General features: G+C 38.7%; 1 protein-coding gene and 1 non-coding gene across 2 annotated transcripts in view; both read right to left on the bottom strand.

Moving 5' to 3' along the window:
* Positions 1-2,388: 2,388 nt before the first annotated feature.
* Positions 2,389-25,329, bottom strand: part of OPN5 (opsin 5) — a 44,730-nt gene continuing 21,789 nt past the window's right edge. Inside the window, exons 5-7 of the mRNA XM_002816969.3 lie at positions 20,466-20,707; positions 17,128-17,185; positions 2,389-4,926 (exon numbers count right to left, since the gene is read on the bottom strand). Coding sequence (XP_002817015.1) covers positions 4,918-4,926; positions 17,128-17,185; positions 20,466-20,707 — 309 coding nt within the window. The 3' untranslated portion in view covers positions 2,389-4,917. The remainder of the gene's footprint in view (positions 4,927-17,127; positions 17,186-20,465; positions 20,708-25,329) is intronic.
* Positions 5,355-5,517, bottom strand: LOC112134104 (U1 spliceosomal RNA). The gene has a single exon (XR_002915677.3). It is a non-coding gene; the product is annotated as a U1 spliceosomal RNA (small nuclear RNA).

The following is a 25,329-nucleotide window of genomic DNA, read 5'->3' as shown; positions in this document are numbered from 1 at the left end:
CACCTTTCCTTCTTCCTAGTGTCATGGATCCCAAAGTCAATACTTAGTACATCTCTTAGGTTGATACTTAGGTTGCGATTGACTCTTTTGTTTTGCCCTGGCTCACTGCTCCAGGATTGGTTGATCTTCCTCTCATCAGTAAGACTGTTTCAGAAGAGCAGGTCTTATGCTTGCACACCTAGATATGTCAACTCCTGCAGAGGCTCTGTTGTTATTTGGTGCTGCCTTTCTGCTCTGGCTTTATAGCTTGTATTTTTTTAACCATTATCATTAATAGTCATTTGCCTAGAACTTTGCAGATTCATATATTATTTGACCACTAGAAAATATTTTAAGAATTTATTGTTAATTTCCATTTTCAAATAAGCAAACCAAGGCTCAAAGAGATCAAATTGTTTTCCTGAGGCCATGTTGTCAAAGGTATAAAGAGTGATTCCTTAACCCTGGTGGTCTGATTCCAGGACCAGCTCTCTTTTTGCTATATCATGGTGCCTCCATGTATTTAATAATACGTTTTAAATTTACACCTTCCTTAATTACGAGAGTGGATATAATAAACAGTGAGATCATGGTGCTTTACTCTGTGTCTCTTCTCTTTTAATCTGTCTGGAGACATTTATTTTTAATCACCTACAATGAATGACTGCTTATTATATAATTTTATGGTCCAGGTCTAAAACCTACTGAATTGCCTTTGGTAATTATAGCATGTGGAAAAAAATCTATCAATCACATTTGCTTACCTTGACCTACTTTAACGAAGTGATAACATTCATTATTTGCAGCTGTACGTCCAAATGTTCCCTATCTCCATGCAAGTTTGTCTCAGCCAGAATAAATGCCCAGTTAATCAGAGGTGTTTAGTTTGCCTTGCTAATGCTCTAATAATGCTGGTGCTTAATTCTCTGTAGCTATTACACAACTATCCTTCTTCCCATAATATCTTTGAAAATAATTACATCTGTATTTTAATTTTTGCATATTTTTTTACTCAGGGAATAATACACCAAACATGTCATCTAGAAAATAATACATTGACCTTGACAAGGAACATGAGATAGATGGTAAATAGCCACTCTTCCACCTCACCATTTGGTCATCTTCCCAGCTATATCATGGATACCTCCACTGAGGAATCCCTGAGTGGTTCCACAGAGCCCCTCCCATCACTGTTGGGCCATGAACTGGAGCTTCCAAAACAGCCTGGGGATGACTGCATATCACAATGAGCACTGGCAGGGTTTTTCACGTGTAAAGAAGCAATGGACTATGATGGTAGTTCACAGTTTGTCCTAAGAAAACTAAATCTTTAGATTTTCCTTTCCTACCTGAAAATATGCAAAACATGATATAAATGCTAAGAGAAGCACTAGACCTTGCCTCTGAAAAACCCTGAAAACAGTATTAACACTAATGGACTCTCCACTATCAAGTAATTCTGGATTAAGGCAGTCTCCCTTCCCTCCCAGTTCTTTGGTTCCCCAGTTTACACCAACCAGAACAAGCCAGGAGTTGGGGGAATATCCTATTTGTCAATGCAATATTCACAGTGCAGCCAAAAAAAATTGCCCTGGACATAAATATCTACATTCTGATTCCAGCTCTGTAATGAACTTCAAACCTCTGGCAAGATATATATCTTTTCTGTTTCTTATTTGATGAATAAAAAAAATGCTTAACCTAATTTTTTTTGAAAGGCATTGGGAAGTTTAAGCCAATAGAGGTGAAAATAATCTACAAAGCACAAAACAATTTTTCTATGGAAATATAAAATATTACTAAACAAAGTTCTTAGCCTAATGACTGATCGTGTATGTTCTGTTGTATTTTTGTTTCCCTTGTTAGCATAAGAAAATAGGAGTACAACATTATTGATTAATAATATTTTATACTTCCATAGAAAAAAAATTGTTTTGTACCTTTTAGATGATAGAAGGTACAAAACAACTTTTGTACCTTTCCGATTATTTTCGCCTCTATTGTCTTAGATAAACTTCCCAGTGCCTTTCAAATCAAAAAGTGGAATACATTAAAGCCACCAGAGGATGCTCATGTCATCAGATATTGTTAATACCCCTTCTCCAACTGCATAGCATGAGGGTTGGGAACTCAGGTTCAAGGGTCATTCAGACCTGGGAGAAAATCTTGCCCCTGCTGTGACCTTTATCAAATTATTTTCTATTTCTGAGCTTTAATTTCTTCATCTGAAAATGGGGTAATATGTTCATCTGTCAATCTCACCTCATAGGATTGTTATAAGGATTAAATGAAGTAATTCCCATAAAAAGCATTTAACAGCAAACCTGACACATAGTGAGTGCCTGGCAAATGTGGTAAATACTGTCTCTTAACATTTCTTCCTCACAATGTAAATAGACTCTCCTGGAAATAAAGAATTCCTGACTCAATTAAGTTTGGAAGATACTGCTTTAAATTAGTTCTTAGGTGAAGAACCATTAATGTATTCACGTATGGGACAATTCTTCAAAAAAGAGAGATGATATCTAACACTTGCCTAAAACGTTTGGAGATTAGAACACTTTATTTTTGCAGTAGTTTTGCAGGACTAGGTTTCTGGGGATCATGCTTTGGGAAATCTTGTTCTCACAAATCAGATATTCATAATATTTTCATGAAATCCCAGGACCTCATTTGTCTCAAAATAATGGGGAGAGATGGGGAAGGAAAGAAGTGGATGAGTGTCAACATGAACCACAATATGCTATGGGTTGATCATTGTTGAAGCTGGATGATGGATACATGGGAGTTCATCATAGGATTCTTTCTCTTTTGTACATGTTCAAAAAATTCCATTAAAATTTGTTAAAAGATATTAAACAAACCAGAAATATATATATGTGTATACACACATATATGTATTATATATACCTGCATACATGCTGTATCTTAATACATACACCAAACTCTAAGAGAAATGGCTAATCTCCCGAGGTCTACAGACCCACTCAAGCAAAAGTAAGTCATCTGCTTCTTTCACTAACTTGGCAATGAAGCTCTTCTCACACTTCGGAGCCTAAGGAGGTCAACTGTGGTGAATGGCAGTCAAAGGAAAACCTATCTGGGTCATCCAGAGGCAAGTATCGTCTCTACTCATGGCAACCTTCTTCCCTTCTTCCCCATAAAGCCTTTTACAGAAAAAAATAATGGAATAGAAATTATATTTTTAACTTAATTTTTTTCTGTCATATTCCTGCCAGATGTGCTACTACAGTCAAAATCAACCAAAGGTTTTGACAGGAGGAAAAACAGAATCAGTTCCTGAATAACAGAGACTTGAATCACCAAACATTCAACGGACGTGGTACAACAGTAGTTTTGACTTGAAGACTCGTGTTCATCTGTCATTTTAACTGAAGCTGTCTTTTGGGAGTGCCAAGGTTTCTAGCTGCCAGGGAATCCTAAGGTCTTGCAATTGGCCTAGAACCCATTTCACTTGCCAAAGTACCTAATTTATTATATTAAGAAAATTCTATCTCCTGACAACAACAAAATCACCAATCAACTATCACTTTTTGGCTTTTTAGACAAAAATTCTCCCTAACTTCTCTCTTGTTCTAAATGTTATTATTTTAACCATACCTCATTACTTTTTATTATGCCCAATTAAAGGTACTTGCATATTTGCATCATGTCTTTCATGGTTTAAACTCACTTTGGCACATTGACAAAATCCTATTATTGTTTATTTAACCTTTAGAAAGTTCACAGATAGCTAACCTACCTGTCACCAAGATTTGTGTTTATGCATTAGGCATTTCCCAACTGGATCATTTCACAGACTCCTGGCTGGCCCTTCTCATTCATTCATTATGTGTTTACAATTCACTCAAAATTTACAAGATGCTTGAGTTTGTTTCTATTCTCTAAATTTCCCCTTTCCACTCTCCCCCTGGCCTGGCATAATGACTTTCTTCCTTATGTAAGAGTTATCTTTAAAATTAAGGTAGAGACTTCTTACTTTGTTTCTGTTGCATAGTTTCCAACAGAGTAAAAAGAAAGAAGGGAAAAAGCTATTTTATTGAATTATGGGGATAATTTCGATCGCATTTTTACAAAAAAAAAATTGATTCAGGTTGTCTTAGCTTAACCTCTTATTCTTCAAAGACTTTTGAGAGGAAGCATCCCAAAGAGCTTTAAGCAGGAAAAAAAACACATACACAAGGAAGTAATTCAATTTCAAGAACTGGACAGTTTCTGCCTACATGGAACTCACATCTGGAAACCTGCAGTTAGGCTGGGGCAGTAACCTACACATTAACTGTAGTAAGAATATTTGGGGAATAGAAAGCCCACACTCTCCTCACTGAAACTGGAGCTGGCCTTGAAAAACTTGAGAGGTGTTCAGATGCTGTGGTAAAGGCATCAGGGACAAACCCTACTGATGATGCTTCTTATCAGTGAAAGACCCCCCTGCACTGCTTTGCCAGTCATAAAAACAGATTTTCACCAATCCACACTCACCTCTGCCCAGTACATCATCTGCAATAGAACAAATCAAATTACAGATGTGGAGTGTGGCTGCTCCAATCAGAGACACAGCCTGATCTCCTTGAATAAGGCTTTCCAGGCCAGCTTTCACAAGCCTCAGTTCAGAAGAAAGTGAGGTCCTTACTGACGAGACTGAGGTGTGCACTGCAGGATGTTTAAAGCATGGGTTTCTAGCACTCTCTAGCTGTAACTCTGCCACTATACTAGAGTGAGATAACTCAGCTAAGATACTTGGATAATCCTAGGGTGCATCATTGTTTTGATATTCCTTGTGAATTATTTTTTCCTGACAGGGTAAGTGGAGTGGAGGCGAGAAGTCAGAAAAATAACATTTGTAAGTTAATTTCTCTGCATGTGCCAGACGCTGTGTAAGCACTTCAGATGCACTCTTCACAACCAGAACATTTGTTATTCCCACTGTAGAGAAGAAAAAATTGAGTTTTAGGGTGAGGCACACAGCCAGTAAGTGGAGAAAGTCCAAAACTAAATTCAGAGCCTAAACATACCCCCCACACACCAAAAGAACCAGGATTGCGATGGACATTGACACTGAGATGGCTTCTCCCAGAACCCACAGAGTCCTCTTTCCAGGTGCATCCCGCCCTGTTCCCTTCCTGGATGTTCTAAAGGCCGCAATTCTAGTTCAGGCTCCTTTCTTACCTATAGAATCTCCAAAGTCTCCCAATACATATCCTGGTCTTCTACTCCTAAGCATTGCCTAGAATGAAATGCAACCTCCAAAGACTAACCTGTAAGACCTTGCAAGATCTTCTCCCTACTCACCTGTACTGCCTAATTTTCTCCCATATACCCTTCCTTTTTATTTTTTAAGAATTTTTTTTTACCAGAAGAGAGCATGAACACAGTCCTACACTACCACAAATTGTGCAGTAGAGTTTCCCATATTTGAAGGTATCTCAGGGATCAGTACATCTGTCCTGAAATAGATAAGCCTTGCCCTGGGAAAACAATCTTAGGAATTGTGGCGTCTCCCTGCCAGGTATGTATCTTCTCCTACATACCCTTCAATCCATCCAATATAAACTTTTGTCTGTCTTCCAGTATGACTCAGCTGGGGCTTCTGGTTATGTCCCTCCACCTCCTTCTATGCCTGAAAATTTAATCTGTTCTTTAAGCTTTTGCTCAAATAGTGCTTCCTCCTTGAAGCCAAACTACCTCTCCAACCCCTGACTCTGCCTTTTCTGTTTAAGTATAAGCTCCTTGAGGGTTAAATTTGTGTCTCATTCGATATCAATATGCAGTCACATACTGGGCCACGGCCACATAACTAACCAGAGGCAGAATTCAGTTCTGATGACTCTCTTAGCTATGTTCTTTTCAACAAGTATGCGGCTTGGGGCTTTGCTTAGATCACAGCAGGATTTTACGCTATTTTCTTGTGTTATTCAGAGCAACCAAGGCAAACTGTATCCTCAAAGGTGTGTCCTTCAAAAACGGGAGAGGAAAGTCTTATCCCACTTTTGGATTATCTAGAACAGATTAGCTTGTGGAGTTGTGAAGACTGAAGATGTCATTTGGAGGATTTGAACAACAGAAGTGTGGGAGGATAAAAACAATCAACCAAATAATATTTTTTCACAGTATAAAAAAAACTGTAATGATGTTAATTCATGAACAAATTTTTATTAGCTCTCATGGCCAATCTGCCTACAGAACAGACTCCATCATGGAACTACACTGCCCTTCTTGCCAGGCTCCACAGCACTCTCATTTGGCAAGACAATTTCAAATACACCCTGTTACATACCAGCCTCTTCATCTCAAGAAATACAAATTCCAACCAACTACTCTGGATGTGCCTTTGAGTTTCTATGGAACTAAACTGGGCACCCATTTCCAAAGTGGCTATCAGGTTTCATTTCAGAGCAAAAACTGGGAAATTTATTGAACAAGAATCTGAATTAATCTAGGACAAAAGATAGGAAGAGTACAGTTTTGGGTGTGAGGAAAATATTCTGTGTCTCATATCAATAGCCTAAGTCATATTTTTTTCAATAAGGAAAGGCATTTCCTTTCTTCTTGCTAGCCACCATCCACATTCAATGAATAACAAACTCTTGTCCATGTTTATTTCCAAACTACTTCCAAAATCTCTCTGCAGCCCAGGTACCAGCATTCAGACCCTTAACAGCCCTTCTATGGATGTATTTTCCCCCGATTTCTTCTTAAAACTATCCTTCAATGCTTCTCAAACTGTGGAGTGTATAAGAGTCACCTGGAATAAGAATCCCCTGCTTTTTTTTTTTTTTTTTTGAGACAGAGCCTCACTGTCACCCAGGCTGGAGGGCAACGGCGCCATCTCAGCTTGCTGCAACCTCCACCTTCTGGATTCAAGTGATTCTCCTGCCTCAGCCTCCTAAGTAGGTGGGACTACAGGCACATGCCACCACGCCCAGCTAATTTTTATATTTTTAGTAGAGAGGGGTTTTGCCATATTGGCCAGGCTGCTCTTGAACTCCTGACCACGTGATCTGCCCACCTTGGCCTCCCAAAGTGCTGGGATTACAGGCATAAGCCACCATGCCTGGCCTCACCTGCATTTCTTAAATGCAGATTTGTAGCCACTATTCCACAGACAGCTGGATGTATGAGGTGTGAGTGGGGCCCAATGATTTACATTTTAACCAAGCATCCCATGAAACTCTAATATAGGTACTTCAAATGCTACATTTTGATGAGAACAAGGACAACATTGGCCTGAAACTATAGGATTTAAAATAAAAATCTTAAAACAATTTACATATACTAAAATTGCTCACATATTTTTCCCACAGTCAACATGGAAACAGTGAAAATTATTGACCATGATGACATAAATGTTCAAAGACCTTAGTGAATTGACCCCTTTCCGTCTCTTACCCAACTTCTCAGAGCCTCCAGAATAATACCATGCCAAGACATTCAGTGTGCTCTTCCTCACAAAGCTCTCTCTGGTTTTGAAGACCCTCCTAGAATTTTTTTCTGACCAACTTCCATTGGGGATTGCCTCTTCCAGCAATGTCCCTGGGTTCCATCCCCTCCCACACCCATGTGGCTTAGGAGAGCCCTCCCTGTGCAGTTTTCTATCATAGCATTCCCCACAAGGTAGTGAGACTATCTACAGTTGACCCTTGAACAACACAGGTTTGAATTGCACAGATTCACTTATATATGTGAATTTTTAAAGAAACAAAAGTTACACCAAGTGTGCCTGCCTCACCTGCCTCCCCTTCCACTTCCTCCATCACTTCTGCCTCTGCCACCCCTGATGCAGCAAGACCAGCTCCTCCTCTACCTCCTCATCCTACTCAATGTGAAGACAATAAGGATAAAAGCTTTATGATGATCCGCTTCCACTTAATGAACAGTAAATATATTTTCTCTTTCCTATGATTTTCTTAATGTTTTCTCTAGCTTACTTTATTGTAAGAATACAGTATATAATACATATAACATACAAAATATGTGTTTATCTACTGTTTCTGTTCTTGGTAAGGCTTCCGGTCAACACTAGGCCATTAATAGTTAAGTTTTGGGAGAGTCCAAAGTTATAGGCAGGTTTCAACTACATGGCTGATCAGTGCCCTTAACCCCTGCATTGTTCAAGGGTCAACTGTACTTTCTTATTTGTTTTTCCACCACACCGTGACCTATTTTCATATAAGGAGCATGCCTTATTTTTTGCCTAGCTTCCTATATAGGAAACAATAAATAATGTCTATTGGGATTTATCCTCAGATGCTATCACACCCCCATACAACTGGTTCCCTTATCCGATAAACCAAGTTAGGATTTGATGCGCCTGGTCTAGGACCTCCCGACTCCCTTAAAAGGAATAGAAATCAGCTCTAATTTCTCATCTCAAGTGTAATTCAGGCAAGGAAATAGAATTATTGTAAGAGACCTAGAGTGAGATTTCAAATCAAGCACGATGAAAGAAGAAATCTACATACAGAACAAATCGGTCAACCATATAGCAAAGTACTAAGAGTCATAGGCTTTAGTGGCAGACTGAGAAAGCTGGAATTCCAGCTCTTCCATTGACAGGATGTATGATTATGAGTAGGCTCTATAAATTCTCTGTGCCTCAGTTTCCTAATAGGAGACAAAGAATAACCCCTAAGGCTGTTAAAACAAGTTAAAAAGTAGAGCAGACTTCAGCAAAGTTTTTCCATAAAGGGCCAGAAAGTTCCTATTTTAGGTTTTGCAAAACTGACAGTCTCTCTCTCTCTCTCTCTCTCTCTCTCTCTCTCTCTCTCCTCAAAAGGAAAAGCGGCTATAGACAATACGTAAACAAGTGGGCATGGTTGTGTTCCATTAAAACTTTATTTACAAAAACAGGCAGTGGGCCAGATTTGGCCAGAGGGCTGTAGTATACTGACTCTTACATAAAACCAATGCTTGGCATATGTTAAACTTAATAATATTGTAGCTTTTATCATTTTGCTTGGGGAAATTTGCTTCCCAGCAAATAACTCAAGTTTCAACCTTTTATACAAACTTTAATCATATTCTCACTGTAATGAGAACACATTTTGCCTATTTGTATTAATTGGAATCAATACAGAATGAGCTGACATCTAAGACTCACTACCTCAGATTTCCTCCCATTCCTCATTTATGTTTGCATTAGAAATAAAACCAGCAGGGTATTTTCTGGAATATCGCTTCCCCTATAATTTCAACCATTCTGAAGTGCACAACTTAATTTGAAAAACCTATAAGACACTATAATGGGAAACATGCCAATAACAGCAGCAGCCTGACTAATGTGAATGGTTTTGTTCATTTGAAAATAATTTATATTGAATGATGAACTGTTAATAATTGTATTAAATTAAATTAAATTCTGAGAACACTGAACGAAACCGAGGCACTAAACTACTGAATGTGGAATAAATTACTCCCTTTCTCCTCTCTAGTATCACATTTTTACTTATACTGTAATATATATATATATTTCTACTTATATGGTAATATATTATATTTTATATATATGTGTATATATATATTCCTAATTTTCAGAATTACTTAGAGATTTCTGACCAGCAAGTCATGGCATTGATGCCACTACCCAGGAAATTTAGGGTGTCCTGGGGTGAGTCCAACAGCCACACATTCTTCTTGTGATTCTTATTGCGCTGCTAAATTACAAGTACAGTTACTTAACCACTTCTGATATTTGCTCCAGGAGCTAAAAATAAATTTTTTTTGAAAAACAAATTTAAAGAAGCCACACCTGCCTCCTTTTTGTACAAACTTTTGCAAGCATATTTTTTTGGCAGGGTTTGTCTAGAAGAAGTTGTTGCTCTACTCTGCCCACACAGTCCTCAGCTTATTAGATCTTATAAATGTCTGTCTTCATTTGCAGGGCTTGGACCAGCAGCAGCTGCTGCAACCCAGAATGAGACAGGAAATTCTCTTGCTTATTGATGGTCTCAGACACTCACGTTGCCTCCACTCTCCCTCTCCCTTCCACCATATTTGCTCAGCCTCAATACACTCCAGTTGCTCTAACCCTTGTCATGAACACCTTTGAGCCAGTCATTTCTTACAGTGAAGTCTACATAATTTCCCAGCTCCCAGCTGACCTGACTGCTGATTTTCCATGCCTGCTGAGGTACCTCATCTAACAATACCGAAAATAGCTCAAAATAGGTGGGTAGGGTTATCTCTCACCTTGGAACACCTTCCCATGCACTGGAGAGATATCATCTTTGTGGAGTGTGTGGTTTCATCACCATCCTGAGCTAAGAGCCTCATCCGTGCCCCACATGCAGGCTCAACTGCAGATTAAGATTATCCTATGGATGAATGCCCTGCCAAATCCCCACTGGCAGTGAGTTTCTGCAAAACACTAGCTTGGATGTGTTTGTACAATGTTCAGGCCCAGTCCTATATTTAGAGAAGAGTGCCTGATTCTCCACTTTCTGGAAATGTCGTGAGTAACTTGCTGCTTCAATGCTATGATTCTTCTTGACTTCCAATCATTTAAGTCATTTTATCAGCCTGGTCTCACACATGGCTTTGCTTCTACATGGATGGAATGTCAAAATGTGTAGATTCAGATCTATTCTGAGCAGTTTGAATAAATCCCACATGCTTGCTGACAAATTTGGCTCATTTTTCAAATGGATTAGGTGCTTTTTTCCCCCTCTAACTAATTAGATTTTGTTCATTTTATTCATTTGGGTGTGTATATATGTGGATCGAGCGGCTATTGGAAGTGAATGCCACTTTCAAAGTAGAAAATACTTAGATAAGTGTAACTCTTGGTATTAAGGAAAATACCCTTCTTGCTGAACAAATTAGCTCTAAGTAGTCAATCCCAATATAGCTGTATGCGAAGAAAGGCTGACTCACCCAACAGCTTCACTTTCCCCTTCCCTGGTTTCTTGAAGAGGTGAATGGGCCTTTGTCCCTAGTGTTCCACTGGAGGCTGTCATCTCAGAATTCTCCCCGCAAGATAGCTGATGCCATAATCTCCCTTTGTCCTGAGGGTGAAACATAACTTAGAGAGTGTCCTGCTCACAGATCCCCAGTATCCAGGGATACTTTCAAGACTCCAAGTCCTTGCTCTTACACAGCTGCCCATTGATTATGGTACTATTTCTCAGGACACCTCTGACTGTGACCACATCCAATGGGAAAAGACTTAAAGACACATTAGTCTTAACAGAATCATTGACTTAATCAAATTCAATGGGCAGGAAAGTCATCTTGTTAAATTACAGATTCTGATTCAGTAGTAGGTCAGGCATGGAGCTGAAGTTCTTTTTTTCTAACCAGCTCTCAGGAGATACCCAAGCTCTGGGTCTGCAGACTACATTTTAGGTAACAAGGATTTAAACCACCCTATATACAACAACATTATACACAGACATTAACGAGTTTAAACTCCTGGATAAGCCTCCAAAAATGGAATATTTTCTACTTTAAATACACTTTTATGTATTTAAAGTCAGAACTGGAGGTCTTGATAACTGAGAATTTCTGTAACTGGCATGAACCTCAGCAAGAATTTCTGTTTCTGCCTGTATTCCAGAAAAAATCTATAGTAAGAAGTTGTGTTCCCATCTCAGCAAACTGTCTAGTGGAAGGCTGAATATCTCAACCCTTTCATGAAAGCTAAATAGGCAAGGTGCTCTGACCCCCTTCTCCATCTCCAGTATGTCTCCATGATGACTCCCACCGGAGTGGAGTAAATCTCTATTCTCCTTGGTCTCATGCCTCCTCCAATCATGGCTCAAAAGGGCAAATATCTCTCTTAGCATCAGTTCCTCACACTACAAGTTTCCTGCGGCAGAGCTATCAGTTGCTATTTCCACAGAATCTTAGTGTGTTTCTCACTTTCTCAAACAGCTTGAACATCCCCCAGATCTATGGTGACCAGACATATTGAGAAATGTCCTCCTACCTCCTCAAGAACAAGATTCACACCTATCACTACAAAACCCGCTTGGAATAATCACCTATTTCCTCTAATAGTGACGATAACAATAGTTTCCTTTTAATTTATATTTTCAATGGGCCAGAACTGTCCTGAGAATCTTACAGATGATACATGAATCACAACAAATCCTAATGAGATGAGACTGTCCCTGTTCCACAATGAGGACAACCAGCGACACTGAGAGGTCAAGTAATTTGCCTTCACAGCTGGTAAATGACGGCATCTGAGTTTGAGATCAAGTCTCCTAATTCTGAAACTGTACTCTGAACTTCCATGCTGTGTCTCCAATGCTCTAGGTATTGTTTGGAAGAAAATGTTGTAATCCACACTGCCCCAAATCACCTGGCCAGCTCCATTTTGCTATATCCTGAGGAAGAAAACTGACTCAAGAAATTTTCCTTTTCTCAAACCAAACATTCAAACACCCAAAGATAACAGGAGAACATTGGCCTGGTAATGATTGAATTCTGCTCTAGAAAATCTTGCAAAAGCCCCATATTTCTCTCCTCATCAGGGGAAGAGAGACATATGCAAATCAATACCCAGGACCTCTCCTGATATTTTGCAGTTTCTCTCATCAAAGTAAACCTATAGGTCTTCATCTAAAAACTATTACAATTAAAGTATTTACAATATACAGAAAGGTCAAAACTTTGCCAAAACCCTCAAATCCCTAAGGAACTAAAAACACATCCTCCCCTTCTTTTGTATCTTCCAAACATTCAGGACAGTGTATATGGCAGGTGCTTAAAAGTGTCTGAATGCAAAGCTGAATGAGTGAATGCAGTATTTGGCTATGTAGATTTGGCCAATGTTAAAACCAAAATAAAACAAAACTAGCAAAGCACATGTATACCTGAAAGAATTTTTTCTCTCACATGTGTTTTAAGTAATAGTTGCCTGTCTATTCCAGACCTCGTGGTGCATGTGAGCGTATATTTGTCAGGCTAAGGAAAGAGGGTTCAAAGTAATTGAGAAAAGCAGTTTGAATGATAATGGTTTGATTCAAATTTCTTGAAGTATTTTTAGAATATATCCCATGTAGTCCCATAACCTGATGAACAAATATGCTGAAGGTTATATCATTTAAAAATCATAAAGGGTCACAGTGATGACCAGGAATTTTTGCAATATGGCATCCACTAATAGCATGAGGCTTTGAGCAAAGTCTGTACTGACTGAGAGCATGCCCTTAAATGTGTTTTCTTAGCAAATTCCCTGTGGGTCTTACATTTCTTGCCTTTTGCCCCATTTTAACAGAATGGTCAACCCTTTGACCTCCTGAACAATGAGGTCTGGCTCCCTCTCTACAAAATTAGTTATTGAATCAATCAAAGACTGATGCTATCTCTGCTAACCTTTTTTCTTTAATGACATATATCTTCATTCTATATATAATGTTCTCTGACGTTTTGGCAGCCTTTAAGACATTTCATTATGCCAGCATCATTGATCCCTGCAACAACCTACTCATCAGCTAGCTCTGACTCTTCCTCTTTCCCTCTCCTTTCCTTTGTCTTTTCTCCCTCATTTGCACTAACTTAATGGAGAAGCATTTTTATTCGTAGATTTGTGGCTCAGGTTGCTAAAGGTCATTAAAGGCAGTGGTGGGAAATTAAATGAGATAGATTTTTGTAGTTACCGTTTCAGTTCTAAATAAGCATAATGCTTGAGTCTTTCAGGGGTACAAACCTGAAATTACATTTCTAAAAATCAAAAACTTGGATTTTACTGTGAAATATATTCTTATTGCTTCATTCTACATGGAAAAACTTAAAATATATTTAGATTTTATGATGATCCTTGAAATCCAACTTTTCAAGTTAGTAGGGCATTTCTACTCTCAATTTCCATTTTATAAATTTATTTACTCATTTATTTGTTAACAAGATAGGCCATGTTTAAATGAAAGTCCAGGGATCTAGGATTTTACATTCTTGATTTAATACTCTAGCTCATGTTTCCATATCTCCCCCAAGTCATTACTTGTTTGATTTCAACCATTAACTTTCCAAATGTCCTTTATGCATCAGGCACTGGGCCAGTTATGAGAACCCAAAGGAGAACAGGCATAGCTACAAGCTCAAAGATTTTGCAGTCTTTCTCATAACCCTCCCAGACATAAAATGCAATATATCTTTTTTAAGCTAAAATTGAATTTGTAGATGTGTTTGAGGTCTGTACAGAGTTTTCTCAAATCATTGGAAGCCACTGGGGAAGCAAAACCCACTCAGGAAGTTATCCACTGACAGTCTGGTGTACGTGAGCCAAACTTCAATGACTCCTTGCTTTTTCTTCCTCCATTCTACCCCAAGGACCACATCTCTATCAATTCTGATGCCTCCCAGCTCTGAGAGTATTACCCAAAACAATGTAGAACCAAAGCATGGAGGACTTAAATCATATTTTTCAAATTGATAGTGGATATTAACTGTAGGATCTCCTCCAAAGCTCCTACAATTTAAACTCTTTTTTTCCTTTTCACTATGCTAATTTTTCTTATACATGCATTTATAAAGCCATGTTAAAGACCATATTCTAGTTAAACAGTTAAATAAGTCTATTTTTAAACAGTTAAACTATCTGTCTTCAGGGACGTTTGTACAATGTTAATGTTAAATTCCACCTTCTAGACAAATCTACACCAACCTGAGTGTTCTTTTCTCCTTTTCTTACCTCCACCGCCATCCATCATCCACTTCCACAATCATCCCCCAACACAAAAGAAGAAGGAAAAAAAAAACCTCCATCACTTCACTTTCTTCAGGTCATTTAAAACCAGCAATTTCTCTTTTAGCATTTTTGTCATACCTGCTTCACTCTGCAACTCAATAATCTGTAATTCTATCATTATAATGATATAATGATATAATCTATATATCATTCAGTATGACTTTAGATTATTTTTAACTACCTGTTTTGAATATCTTTACCTATGTTGCAAATCCTCCACATTCAACATATTCTAAATATAATTCACTCTCTCCCCCATCCCATTCGCTTTCCTGTATTTTTCCCCTCTGTAGACACTGTTATCTACATTATTTCCTAAGCAGATGGCCCCAAGTTATCCTCAACTCTTCTTCATCCATGTAATCAATTACCACTTTTTTGTCACTTTTTAAAATATTTTAAACCTAAATTTTCGTCTTCATTTTTAAAGCCATTTTTTAATTCAGGTCTTCATAAGTTGTAATTTTGTTATAAAGCCTCTTAACCGGTCTGCCAACCTCTAATCTTGATTCCCCACTCTCATGCAGACAATCCACCTTCCACACTGCCACCAGACTGGTCTTTCTTCCCCAGCCTAAAATCATGAATGGTCTCCCTATCACCGTCATGGTAAACTCCATATAACAGCATAAACAACAAGGCCTTTGGAGTCTGATTTAGCTCCTGCCAGACTACCACTCTCAGCTCCACTTCTGACCACCACCACTCGCCTTAATAATAATAAGAGCAGTTGTTAGTACACAGGGGTGCTTCTCTATCACCGGCATATTGCTAAGTGACTTATGTGGGTATTATTTCATAAGTCTCACAATGACCCTGTGATACTATTGTTATTATCCTCATGTTTCAAACTTGCCAAAGGGCACAGAGGAGGGGTGCAAACATGACTGTGCTTTATAGCTGTGTCCACCTCTATCTGACGTGCCACATGCTCTCACACCTCTATAATGTACACGTCTGCTAAAAAGTTCCTTGCCTCTCTATTCTAATGACAATTCTGCCTCTTCTTTTCTCCAGACTTTGATATTCAGGCATAAGCCCCAAGCAGAGTTGTTGCTTTTTGTTGTTGTTATTGTTGTTGTTGTTGTTGTTGTTTTAATCATAGAGCATGTTTTCCAACATCTATATGGCATTTATCTTAAACCAATGACACACATCAAGTCATTCCTCATCCCACACCCCTGACTGACAAAGAACAAAGACAAAGGAAATGAAGGTGCCATGTACTGAGGTTGAGCCTTGGAGGAGGGTATGATTCTCTACAAACCTTCAAGTGGAAGGAGTGGAGAGATTATCAATGGTGTGAGAGGGGCCACCCTCTTCCCCTATTCGCTGTTCTTGCTGGCAGTTACCAGAAAGTCAGAATCACAATTGATGAGCAAGGCTTAAGTTCATAGCAGAAGGGGAGGCAGATGGAATAGAGAAGCATAGAGAACACCTGTCTAGTCATTTAATTAAAAGAACTGCAATGTAGATGGCCCTGCTTATCAGATTAGGAGAAAAGATAATAGACAATGAGCAGAAAACCTATTTGGACATAGTATCTACATGCCTTCTCCTTTCAGTAGCTTTTAAAGGGCAGGAATCTGTCTTTGAAATCACTCCATCTCATTCATATCTACATCTCTTTACCTATCTGCCTCAAAAGGTGTTTGTTTAAAAAAAGAATGAACAAAAGAAATAACAAGCTAACAAAGAGAAGAAACAACACTTACAAATAGCTATCTTCACTAAATTCACTTCTTAAGCAATTACAACTCATAATGCCCTGTTACATCCACTGTTTTAGTAAGTAGAACTTAATGAGAAAACCCATGTGGGTAAAGTTATCATCAGCGGAAATTACTGTTGTCTTCAAATTTGGAGATACAGGAGAGTTTTCCATTGAGTGATTTAAGGTAAAACTGATTTCCCCAAAGGACTCCTCTGTGGAATCACTGCCATCACAGTATGAACCTCCCCCAGCATGAAAAATGGCTGTGAGAACCAAAGTACCTACCAAAGAGCCATGGCCCAACATACATGATCGTCCACCTAAATGAGCCCCAGAAACTGCCTCCCTAACCCGACATTAAGAAACAATAATGACAATGATGTAATAAAATTAAATAACCCCCTAATATAAAACTTCTCAACAGTTTTCTCACTACCTCACACTCAATTCTGTTTGGCATGACAATAGGTTTTAAAGTACGAGAAAAGAAAGTTCCAGGGACGCTCATCCTGATAATATTCCTTAAATTAGTATCCTGTAATCTAGTTTCCATTTAGCCATTGGAATTTCCCAGCAACCTCTGGCTTGAGGAAAACTGTACAAAATATAAAAATATAATATAAAGACAAAAGTGTGGCCACAATCAAATGTTTACAGCAGTGAAGAGGCAAATAAGTGAATACGTGTGTCCATAGTGATGCTGTATCCATCTTCATACCTCTTCATGAATTTCCAGCACAGCAGAAGACTTCCTGACTGAGGTTACGGTGTGCAGCCTAGATACAGGAGAAGAAAAATGCAATTTAATATCTACAGGTACACACACATAAACACATATGTACATATACATACATATGTATATGTCAAACTTGACTACCATGAGGTTTATGTGCACAAATCGTGAATTAGCAACAGACAGAAAATAATAATTCAATTTGAAATATTCAAAGTCAAGGAATTATTTGGGCAGAGTTTTCCAAAAACAAGCCACTCATTTACAGCACATTTCATGTGCCATCATGAGTTTCCTGTTTTCTAGAACAAAATTAATTGCACACCTACCTGCACTATATATGTAGGCCTTGTGATTCACCTACTGAAGGAATGTTCTTTATGAAGACAGCATTGCAAGCCAAGGTGGTCAGGGGAGGTTTGGTTATGATAGCAATGCCAGAGTTTGCAGCTTTTCTCTCCCTTGTTATCTTCACTCAGTACCAGGAATGCAAATGACTCCATCCTTCACTGCATACCCCCAATCAAATGTTTGAACCCCCAGTGCCTTTTGAACATTTCTTCTCCATTTGAGATAGGCCTAGCATCTGCAGCCTGTTTCCCCTGTCACTGCCCATAGGTGCCCTCACTGATCTCTGTGTAGGCAAAGGCCTATGACTCCATGAGCTGTACTGCCAGTGTCTTCCTTTCTCAGCCTCTGGTTTGTTAGCTTTCAACAATGTACAAGAGAGTCATCTGGGAGAGGTAAACCATGAAACAATGGAAGCTCAGGACCAATCCAGACAAAGCCAAATCTCTACAGATGGGGCCCAGGCAGCAGTCATTTTTCAAAGTTCCCCAGGTATCTCCATTACACAGCCAGGGTGGAGCAGTGCTGTTTACAAAATACGGTAGACTACATCTGGATACCCAGGTGTAGGAAAGAATAACATTCCAGAAAGAGCTCTTGGCCACATTTGTTTCCTTTGGTTCACCAACTTCTACCAAAATCTCAGGGGATTCAATTCAGGAGGAAAAAACGAGTTTAACTTTTAATAGACTGTTAAAATTACCCAAAATTTATTTCCACAATCCCATATTCAATACATTAGCTTTATTATTTGATTTCAGAATATTTCCCAAGAGGGTGTCCCCTTATAAGCAAAAACATTTCAGGGCTCAGAAAAGAAAAGAATAAGGATATTGGTTAATCCAGTTTGATTCACTTGTTCTGGTTTGTGCAATAATTCTAAACTAGCTTCACATCACTTAACCTTGCTCTGCAGACCTGCACATTACTCACTTGCATAGCTTCTTAATAACAACAGAGAGAAATTAGGTTTCTTTTTGGCTTCTTTGTAAAGATAAAAAGAAACCTCTGGTGGCTACCATCCACCCTTCTGCTCTTCTCTGAAGCAGCCCCTTCTAAAATCTATGACTTAATATCTCTTCAGCATTCCTTCCACAAAGAGGCTTCAACCTCTAGCACCTAAGGGCTCCTCACTGCTTCAGCTCTACCGCCTGCTTTTTACCGTGAAAGCTGACCCTCTAGAGAAAAGAAATAGCCCTGTCCTCCTCCAGCAGAGCAATTGCTATATTTCGTATAAACAGCTAATAGGAACCGGTGAACCGAGCTGTCTCTTGCCTGACTGATTTTCCCAAAGGTCTGTGGCCCTAAGTCACTCTCTCCCACATAAATTTCCCTCTTCCCATTGTTGAGTATTGAATATTTATGGGCTGCTCACAGTTGTGAGTGAATGTACAGAACACAGAGGCAGTCTGAGGCAAAATTATGAGGTACGTGAAATTTGCTTGCAGTCATTCCTGTCAAACTCCCATCTCCTTCAGATGAAGAAGTGTGCCGTTACTTTCTCCCACAACTGCTCTATTAAAATTATTCTGTCTATCTGCATTTATAACAAAATATCAATAGCCAGTGAGGATATAGTGTATTACTTCAGAAAGAGATGCATTTTAGCATTTGGATTTAACTGTTCAATTCAACAGCAAAGGCAGTAACCACCAAAAAATATGAAAGCACTACTAACAACTGTCCCTTAGATCTTTTCACACATCAATTTTGCTTAATTCTTACAACTTCAGGAGATGGGTATTGTTACTGTTTATTCCAATTCTAGGCTCTATGTAGTTAATTTGTTCAAAGATATAGAGCTATTGTAAACATACTGTAAACAACTGAACATTAAATACTGGTCTTCCATCTTCAAATTGTGTGTCTCTTCCCCTGTACCACAGCAATAATGATAATACTACCTTTTATTTGTGCCTTTTTGTCATGTTTTCATTTGATCCGTGGTGAGGAACCTAAAGTCCAAAATATTTGTCACTTGCTCAGGCACAATGAAAGAACAAGACAAAACCCACATCTTCTCATAGCTAGTTCTACTTATTTTTCTACTGTCCCTTACTTACTCAAGGGAAGAAGTATTAACAAATATCTAGAAATCATGTAAATAAGAACAAAAAGCACTGAGACCAGGGGCCCTCTCAACACCCCTCACCTCAGACCATGAATTCAGGTGCCTCTTCCACTTTTTACTGCTAATACTGACCCTGAGTGGACACAGAAGACCACCAAAAACCCCCAAGTCTTTACTCACCCTGAGCTTTTTGGGTCTTTAGGAAAAATGGTACTGGATTCCCAAACTCTTTTCATTGTGTAGCACAAACAGTATCAACCAAGGAGGATACATTTTGAAACCCAGTAGACTTGAATTTGAATTCCTCCTCTGCTACTTTCTGGCTGTTTAAACATGGACAGCTTACTTAACTTTAATCTTACTTGAACCTCAATTTATTCTTCTGACAAAGAAAAAGAATAACCCATGGCTCTTGTGAAAATAAAATAAAAGAAACCTGGCACAGAGCAGAAATGTCATCTCCCTTCTTCCCTTCCTTCCTCTGCCTGCCCAACTTTTATGCCCTTAGCTAGTGGTAGTGATGTGCCAGACAAGAGAATCATTCTATTGTGAGACCAAAGCCATGTGAAACAGTACTCTTGGAATAAAATGGATTTGGTCCCAGATATGCAACGTACGAGCCATGGATAAATAGTGGTTATTGCTCAAATGGACACATCTCTGTATCTTAGTTGCTCCAGGATCAAAAAAGAATCACTTCTCACTATCTATCCATGTCATACAACCTCTACATAGCTGACTACTTGATTTCAGGAATTTTGATAAACAGAAAATAAAGCCCTTCCTACACTACTCCTAGGCAATGAGCTTTAACCCTAAGAAGACAGCACATCTGAGTACCTTGAACCCTGCTGGATTTTGAAACAAAGAGAGCGTAATTCATTTCCAGCTTGTGAAGTTTTACCTGAAGCCTTCCAGAGACTTCTTCTTGGTTGCTTTCAAACCACCAGTTTGGCAACAGGCAAATTTGTAATCAATAACTTGGTAAATGATGGGATTGTACATCGCTGCAGATTTTGCAAGTAGGGTTGGCACCACAGAGAGCTGTATGGGAATGGAGTCTGGGCTTCCAAAAGCTGACCACACAGATACCACTGCATAAGGAATCCAGGCAATCAGGAATCCAGCACAAATCAACATCGCTACCTGATGAGGGAAAGCAACAGAGAAAAGAATCAAGATGACTGGTAAAGGACATGAGTCTGAAACGATCGGTATGTAGAAGGATCAGGTCACCTCTCACAGCCAAGAAAGTCTGTCATTGTTTTCATTTACTTTGTACATAGGAATCATTTCATATGGACTTCTGAGAAGTTCAGCCAAAAGAAGTGATTACAATTTTTTGTCCCATTTACCACATCCTATCTAGTCTCCACTCTAGAATTTGAATGTACCCAAAGACCCAAAATATAACCCTCAAATAGCTGTCAGATTATGCCTCCATGGAGCAGGAAATCATAATATTTCTGGACTTCTCAACCCACATTCACTTAAAAACTCGATGGAAAATATATTCACCTTGACGAAATTTTAAATCATCCATATTCGCCTCAGGAAACAGAAATTCTGCCCTAGTTTGAAATTCTAATTTGCATTTTCAGAAATTTCTATTAAATGTTATTTCTTTTGACTCAAATTTTTCTCAGGTTTGAGACTCAGATAGTGGAAATTCACTAGGTACATAATGTAAAATAAGTTATTGAGATTTAGCCAAAGTGGCACAGTTGTATGGAACAAGACTTTTTCAGAAAACACTTTTCACTCTGACAAAATTATAATCACCTTTGGGGCCTCTTTATTTTCAGACCAAAGAATAATTAGCAATAGGGTTTTAAATACCCTCACAAGTCTCTCGCCATCTGCAATTCAGTCCCTTTAATAATGTAGTCCTAATTAGTGCTGTGTAACTACCTGCCTGACCCCTATGCATCACCTCACTTCAATTCAACAAACTCTTTTTAGCAAGTGCTTTGTGTAAGACCCTATGCCTTGTGCTGTGGGGAATACCAGTAAAACCTAGAGCCTGAGTTGTATCCCTCTAGAATACAAATAACTACAGTACAAGGCTGAATATGATTTAAGTGGCAGCTCAGAGGAGGGCACATGTACATCCTATGGGGCAAATTGGGGCGTTTCTTTTTTGAGACGAAGTTTCGCTCTTGTTGCCCAGGCTGGAGTACAGTGGTGCAATCTTGGTTCACTGCAACCTCTGCCTGCCAGGTTCAAGCGATTCTCTTGCCTCAGCCCCCCAAGTAGCTGGGATTACAAGTGCACACCACCATGCCTGGCTAATTTTTGTATTTTTGTAGAGACAGGGTTTCACCATGTTGGCCAGGCTGGTCTCGAACTCCTGACCTTAGGTGATCCACCCACCTCGGCCTCCCAAAGTGCTGGGATTACAGGCATGAGCCATCGCGCCTGGCCTATTGAGGAGAGTTTCAAAGAGGACGTGCACCTTGGCAAGTAGAAATAAAGAAATAGTGGTGAAACAAAGTAAAGGCATAGACAGGAATGTGAGAGGTCTGTATAGGAACCAGTGAGCAATTCACTGTCGTAGGAGAAAGCAACAAAGGGAAATGAGGCAGGAAAGAAAGATTCAGGGTTTTGTATGGCATTGTTGAGCTTGCACTTAATTCTATATTCTTTGAGACACTAGTAGGTTTTTGAGCAGGAAATATGATGAGAGCTCTGCTTAGGAGGATTAGGCTGTAGAGTAAAATGGCGTAGAAAAAAATAGAAGGTAGAAAGATCATTGTTTATTCATTCAATCAACAAGTATTACTGAGCATCTTCCACATGTTTTGTGTAAAGGATAAAGCAATAAACAAAGCAGACACATCCTTGCCCATATACAATTTCTACTCTTAGCACGTTTGGTTAGGCAAGAGTCTAAAGAAGAAATAAGAAATTAGAGTATTGAGACTGACAAATGAAATCAAAACTTTGGTTTTTATTTAAAACTTGTGCTATTTCAGGCCCTAATTGAGAAAGCGTACACTAACTTCAAAGTATCCTTACACAATATTATCTACTAGGATATTCCTTCTGTAAAATAAATTTGAAAACTGTATTCAAATCAGTCTTCTGCGTAGTAGACATCTATTTGTTTTGGAGGGGGGTTGTTTGTTTGTTCATTTGTTTGCCTTTGTTTCCACCTTCCCAGTGTATCTCTTCTACTTTAGCATCACCAGCATCCCTCAATCTGCTAGGCTGCTTTAGGAAGTTGACATCATGGGTATCACATGACCCAAGTCCGACCAAGCAGAGGACTACACATTCCTGGCTACAATAATAGGAATAGAGAACAGCGCATGACTCAAAAGATCTTGATCAGACCCACCTTGGGGATTTTATAAAGGAGTTCCAGGAAAATTGGACTTTCCTATAATCTCTGAGTAAGGATGGAGCTATGCCAGGTATCACTTCTTTTTACTCCTGTCCCCCACTTTAAGAAGCAAAATAACAATTCCCAACATCAGGGTCATGACAAGTTCTAGAGAATCAATGATAAGGAGTGAGGCATACAATGTTTTCTTAGAAATAATTAAAGCAACACTATTTGTGAATGCCTTTTTTGTTTTAGACAGTTAATTTGATGTGTTTTTCCCATAACAAGGACATATGTGTGCACGTGCATTTCAATACCCTTTAGTGGCAGGCAGGAAATGGTCCACAGCCTTCGGTCTACTTGACCTGTGGAACAGCCTGTCTATGGGGTGTGTTTGCCCTGGGAACCCGCCTCTGTGGTGTGTATAAGAATGAAATATGGAAAATCTAAAGTCTAACCTAAAGTCTCAGGTTCTAAAATTCCACCCAAGAATTTCAGAACTCATCTCTGAACATTAACTGCAGCACACACACACACACACAAAAATTAATAATATCAATTTTGTTACATTTTACAAATAGAGAATCTGAATCCCCAGGAAATGAATCAAGTGAGCCCAGATCTCCTGCATGACCTGCAACCTAGCTTTCGGTCCTTGGCCAAAACTCTCACCTGTGCTTAGCAGTTAAAATGTCAAGTCCCAATGTACACATGCAGCTCTCCCATTGGACTTGCTTTTCTATCTTTCTACGAAGCTTACCCAGGAGAAATTTTTATTTGGTTATGTCTGTGTGACTTTTGCTTGTAAATGGAATGGATGCCTCAAGGCTCACAGTGAGGGCCTTCTTTTTCTAAATCCCCAAATAAACACTAACTATAGAAATAAAGCTTGCTTTAGCAGATGTCTAGGGACTTAACATAGCTCCATCTTTGCTTCTTTGGTGAGTCATATGATGAGTTCACAGTATCCCAAAAGCTGTTTTCTGTGTTGCTGCCAAAGTCATTGACAAAAAATAGATTAGCACTTAGTCCATAATATTTTCTACATTTTACGTGTTTTCTACTTTTAGAGGAGTGTGCAATTGGGGAACAGGAAAGACTTAAAACATTTGGATTATGTTATCCTTCTTAAAAGGACATAGAAGAATTAAATATACTGCAGTTTTACAAACACGTAGCAAATGAATCACTGTGGTTTTTCTGGGATTAGAATAAATCTAAATACTTAAAACTGAAAGACTTAGAAATTGAGTTTAAAGCAGAAAGAGGGACAAAAGGCTAGATCTAAAAAGTACTACACAATGTTATTTATGTTTCTGAAGTGAATACAAAGTTAATATAAGGCACATTCACTTTCTATAACCTTTCCATTTTAAAATATACTCCACAAAATATTAAATATTTAAATGTAAAAACTATTTTAAGATATAGGCCACAAAAGTTTTCAAAACTTTCATGTTACACTCCGTTTTTGTCAGCACTTTCTACTCAGCTTGGAATATATTTAATCTTTTCATCAGTCTGTTTTTGACTTTCCTCAATTCTAAGTGTGCCTTAATTTTTATTTTCTAAAATCTCTATTCCAGATATCCTTAAGCCAGTTCTAACACAGGCTCCTGTACCCATCAACTTTTTCTAAGTTGTTTATTTTTTTTAATTACTTCACTTTTATCACTGCCTTTTTGGGTCACTGAAAAAGCAGTAAGACTTCAAATCCTAAATTAGACAATTTTTGTGGGCGGAAATTCACAGGGTACGTGTTTAGCTTCTACAAAAGAATCACACATCTGCAACCCAGTTCATTTTAAGTACATCATGCTACAGAGGACCAAGGGATATAGCCAGTTTCCAGTGCCAGTTCAAGCTGGCATTGTGTCACAAAAGCAGTGTTGTCCATAATTGCTCAATTCCAATTAATTAACCAATTAAAGCAATAATAGAATAATGTGGTTGAAAGTAAATCCTCCAAGGCTATGTCTCTGGGTCTAATACATCTGAAGCATTCCAGCAGGTAATGTTTCTAAGTTTCTAAGTTTCCCTCCTTTCAATGTGCTGAGGCAGTGTGGAATAGTGGGAAAAGTCATTGGCATGGAGATACTCTGAGTAACTCCATGATACCAGTCATGGTTCAGCTCGACTGACCAGTGTGAGTGGGGCAGAATCGCTGATTTTCTAGGAACAACTATTTCAGAGGGGGTGCCCAGCTCCTCTCTCCAGGCTCCTTTGCTCAGATGCAAATAAGACTTCAGCTAACACTTGAAGCTGCATGCTACTTTGAATAATAAAATAGATTAGAAGATACAGAATTGATGTGAAAATAAGGTTGAAAAAGAGGGCCAAAGAGATGAAATAAGTTCCCCGTCAATAACAAGATTGAATCACATTACAGAACCAATTAGACTGGGGATAACAAAGATATTTCAGTGGCTAGTGTGAGATA

The sequence above is a fragment of the Pongo abelii genome, chromosome 5 (genome assembly GCF_028885655.2).
Source record: "Pongo abelii isolate AG06213 chromosome 5, NHGRI_mPonAbe1-v2.0_pri, whole genome shotgun sequence".
NCBI classification, from domain to species: domain Eukaryota; kingdom Metazoa; phylum Chordata; class Mammalia; order Primates; family Hominidae; genus Pongo; species Pongo abelii.
Note: the sequence above shows the minus strand (reverse complement) of the source record. Positions and strands in the feature narration are given on the sequence as shown.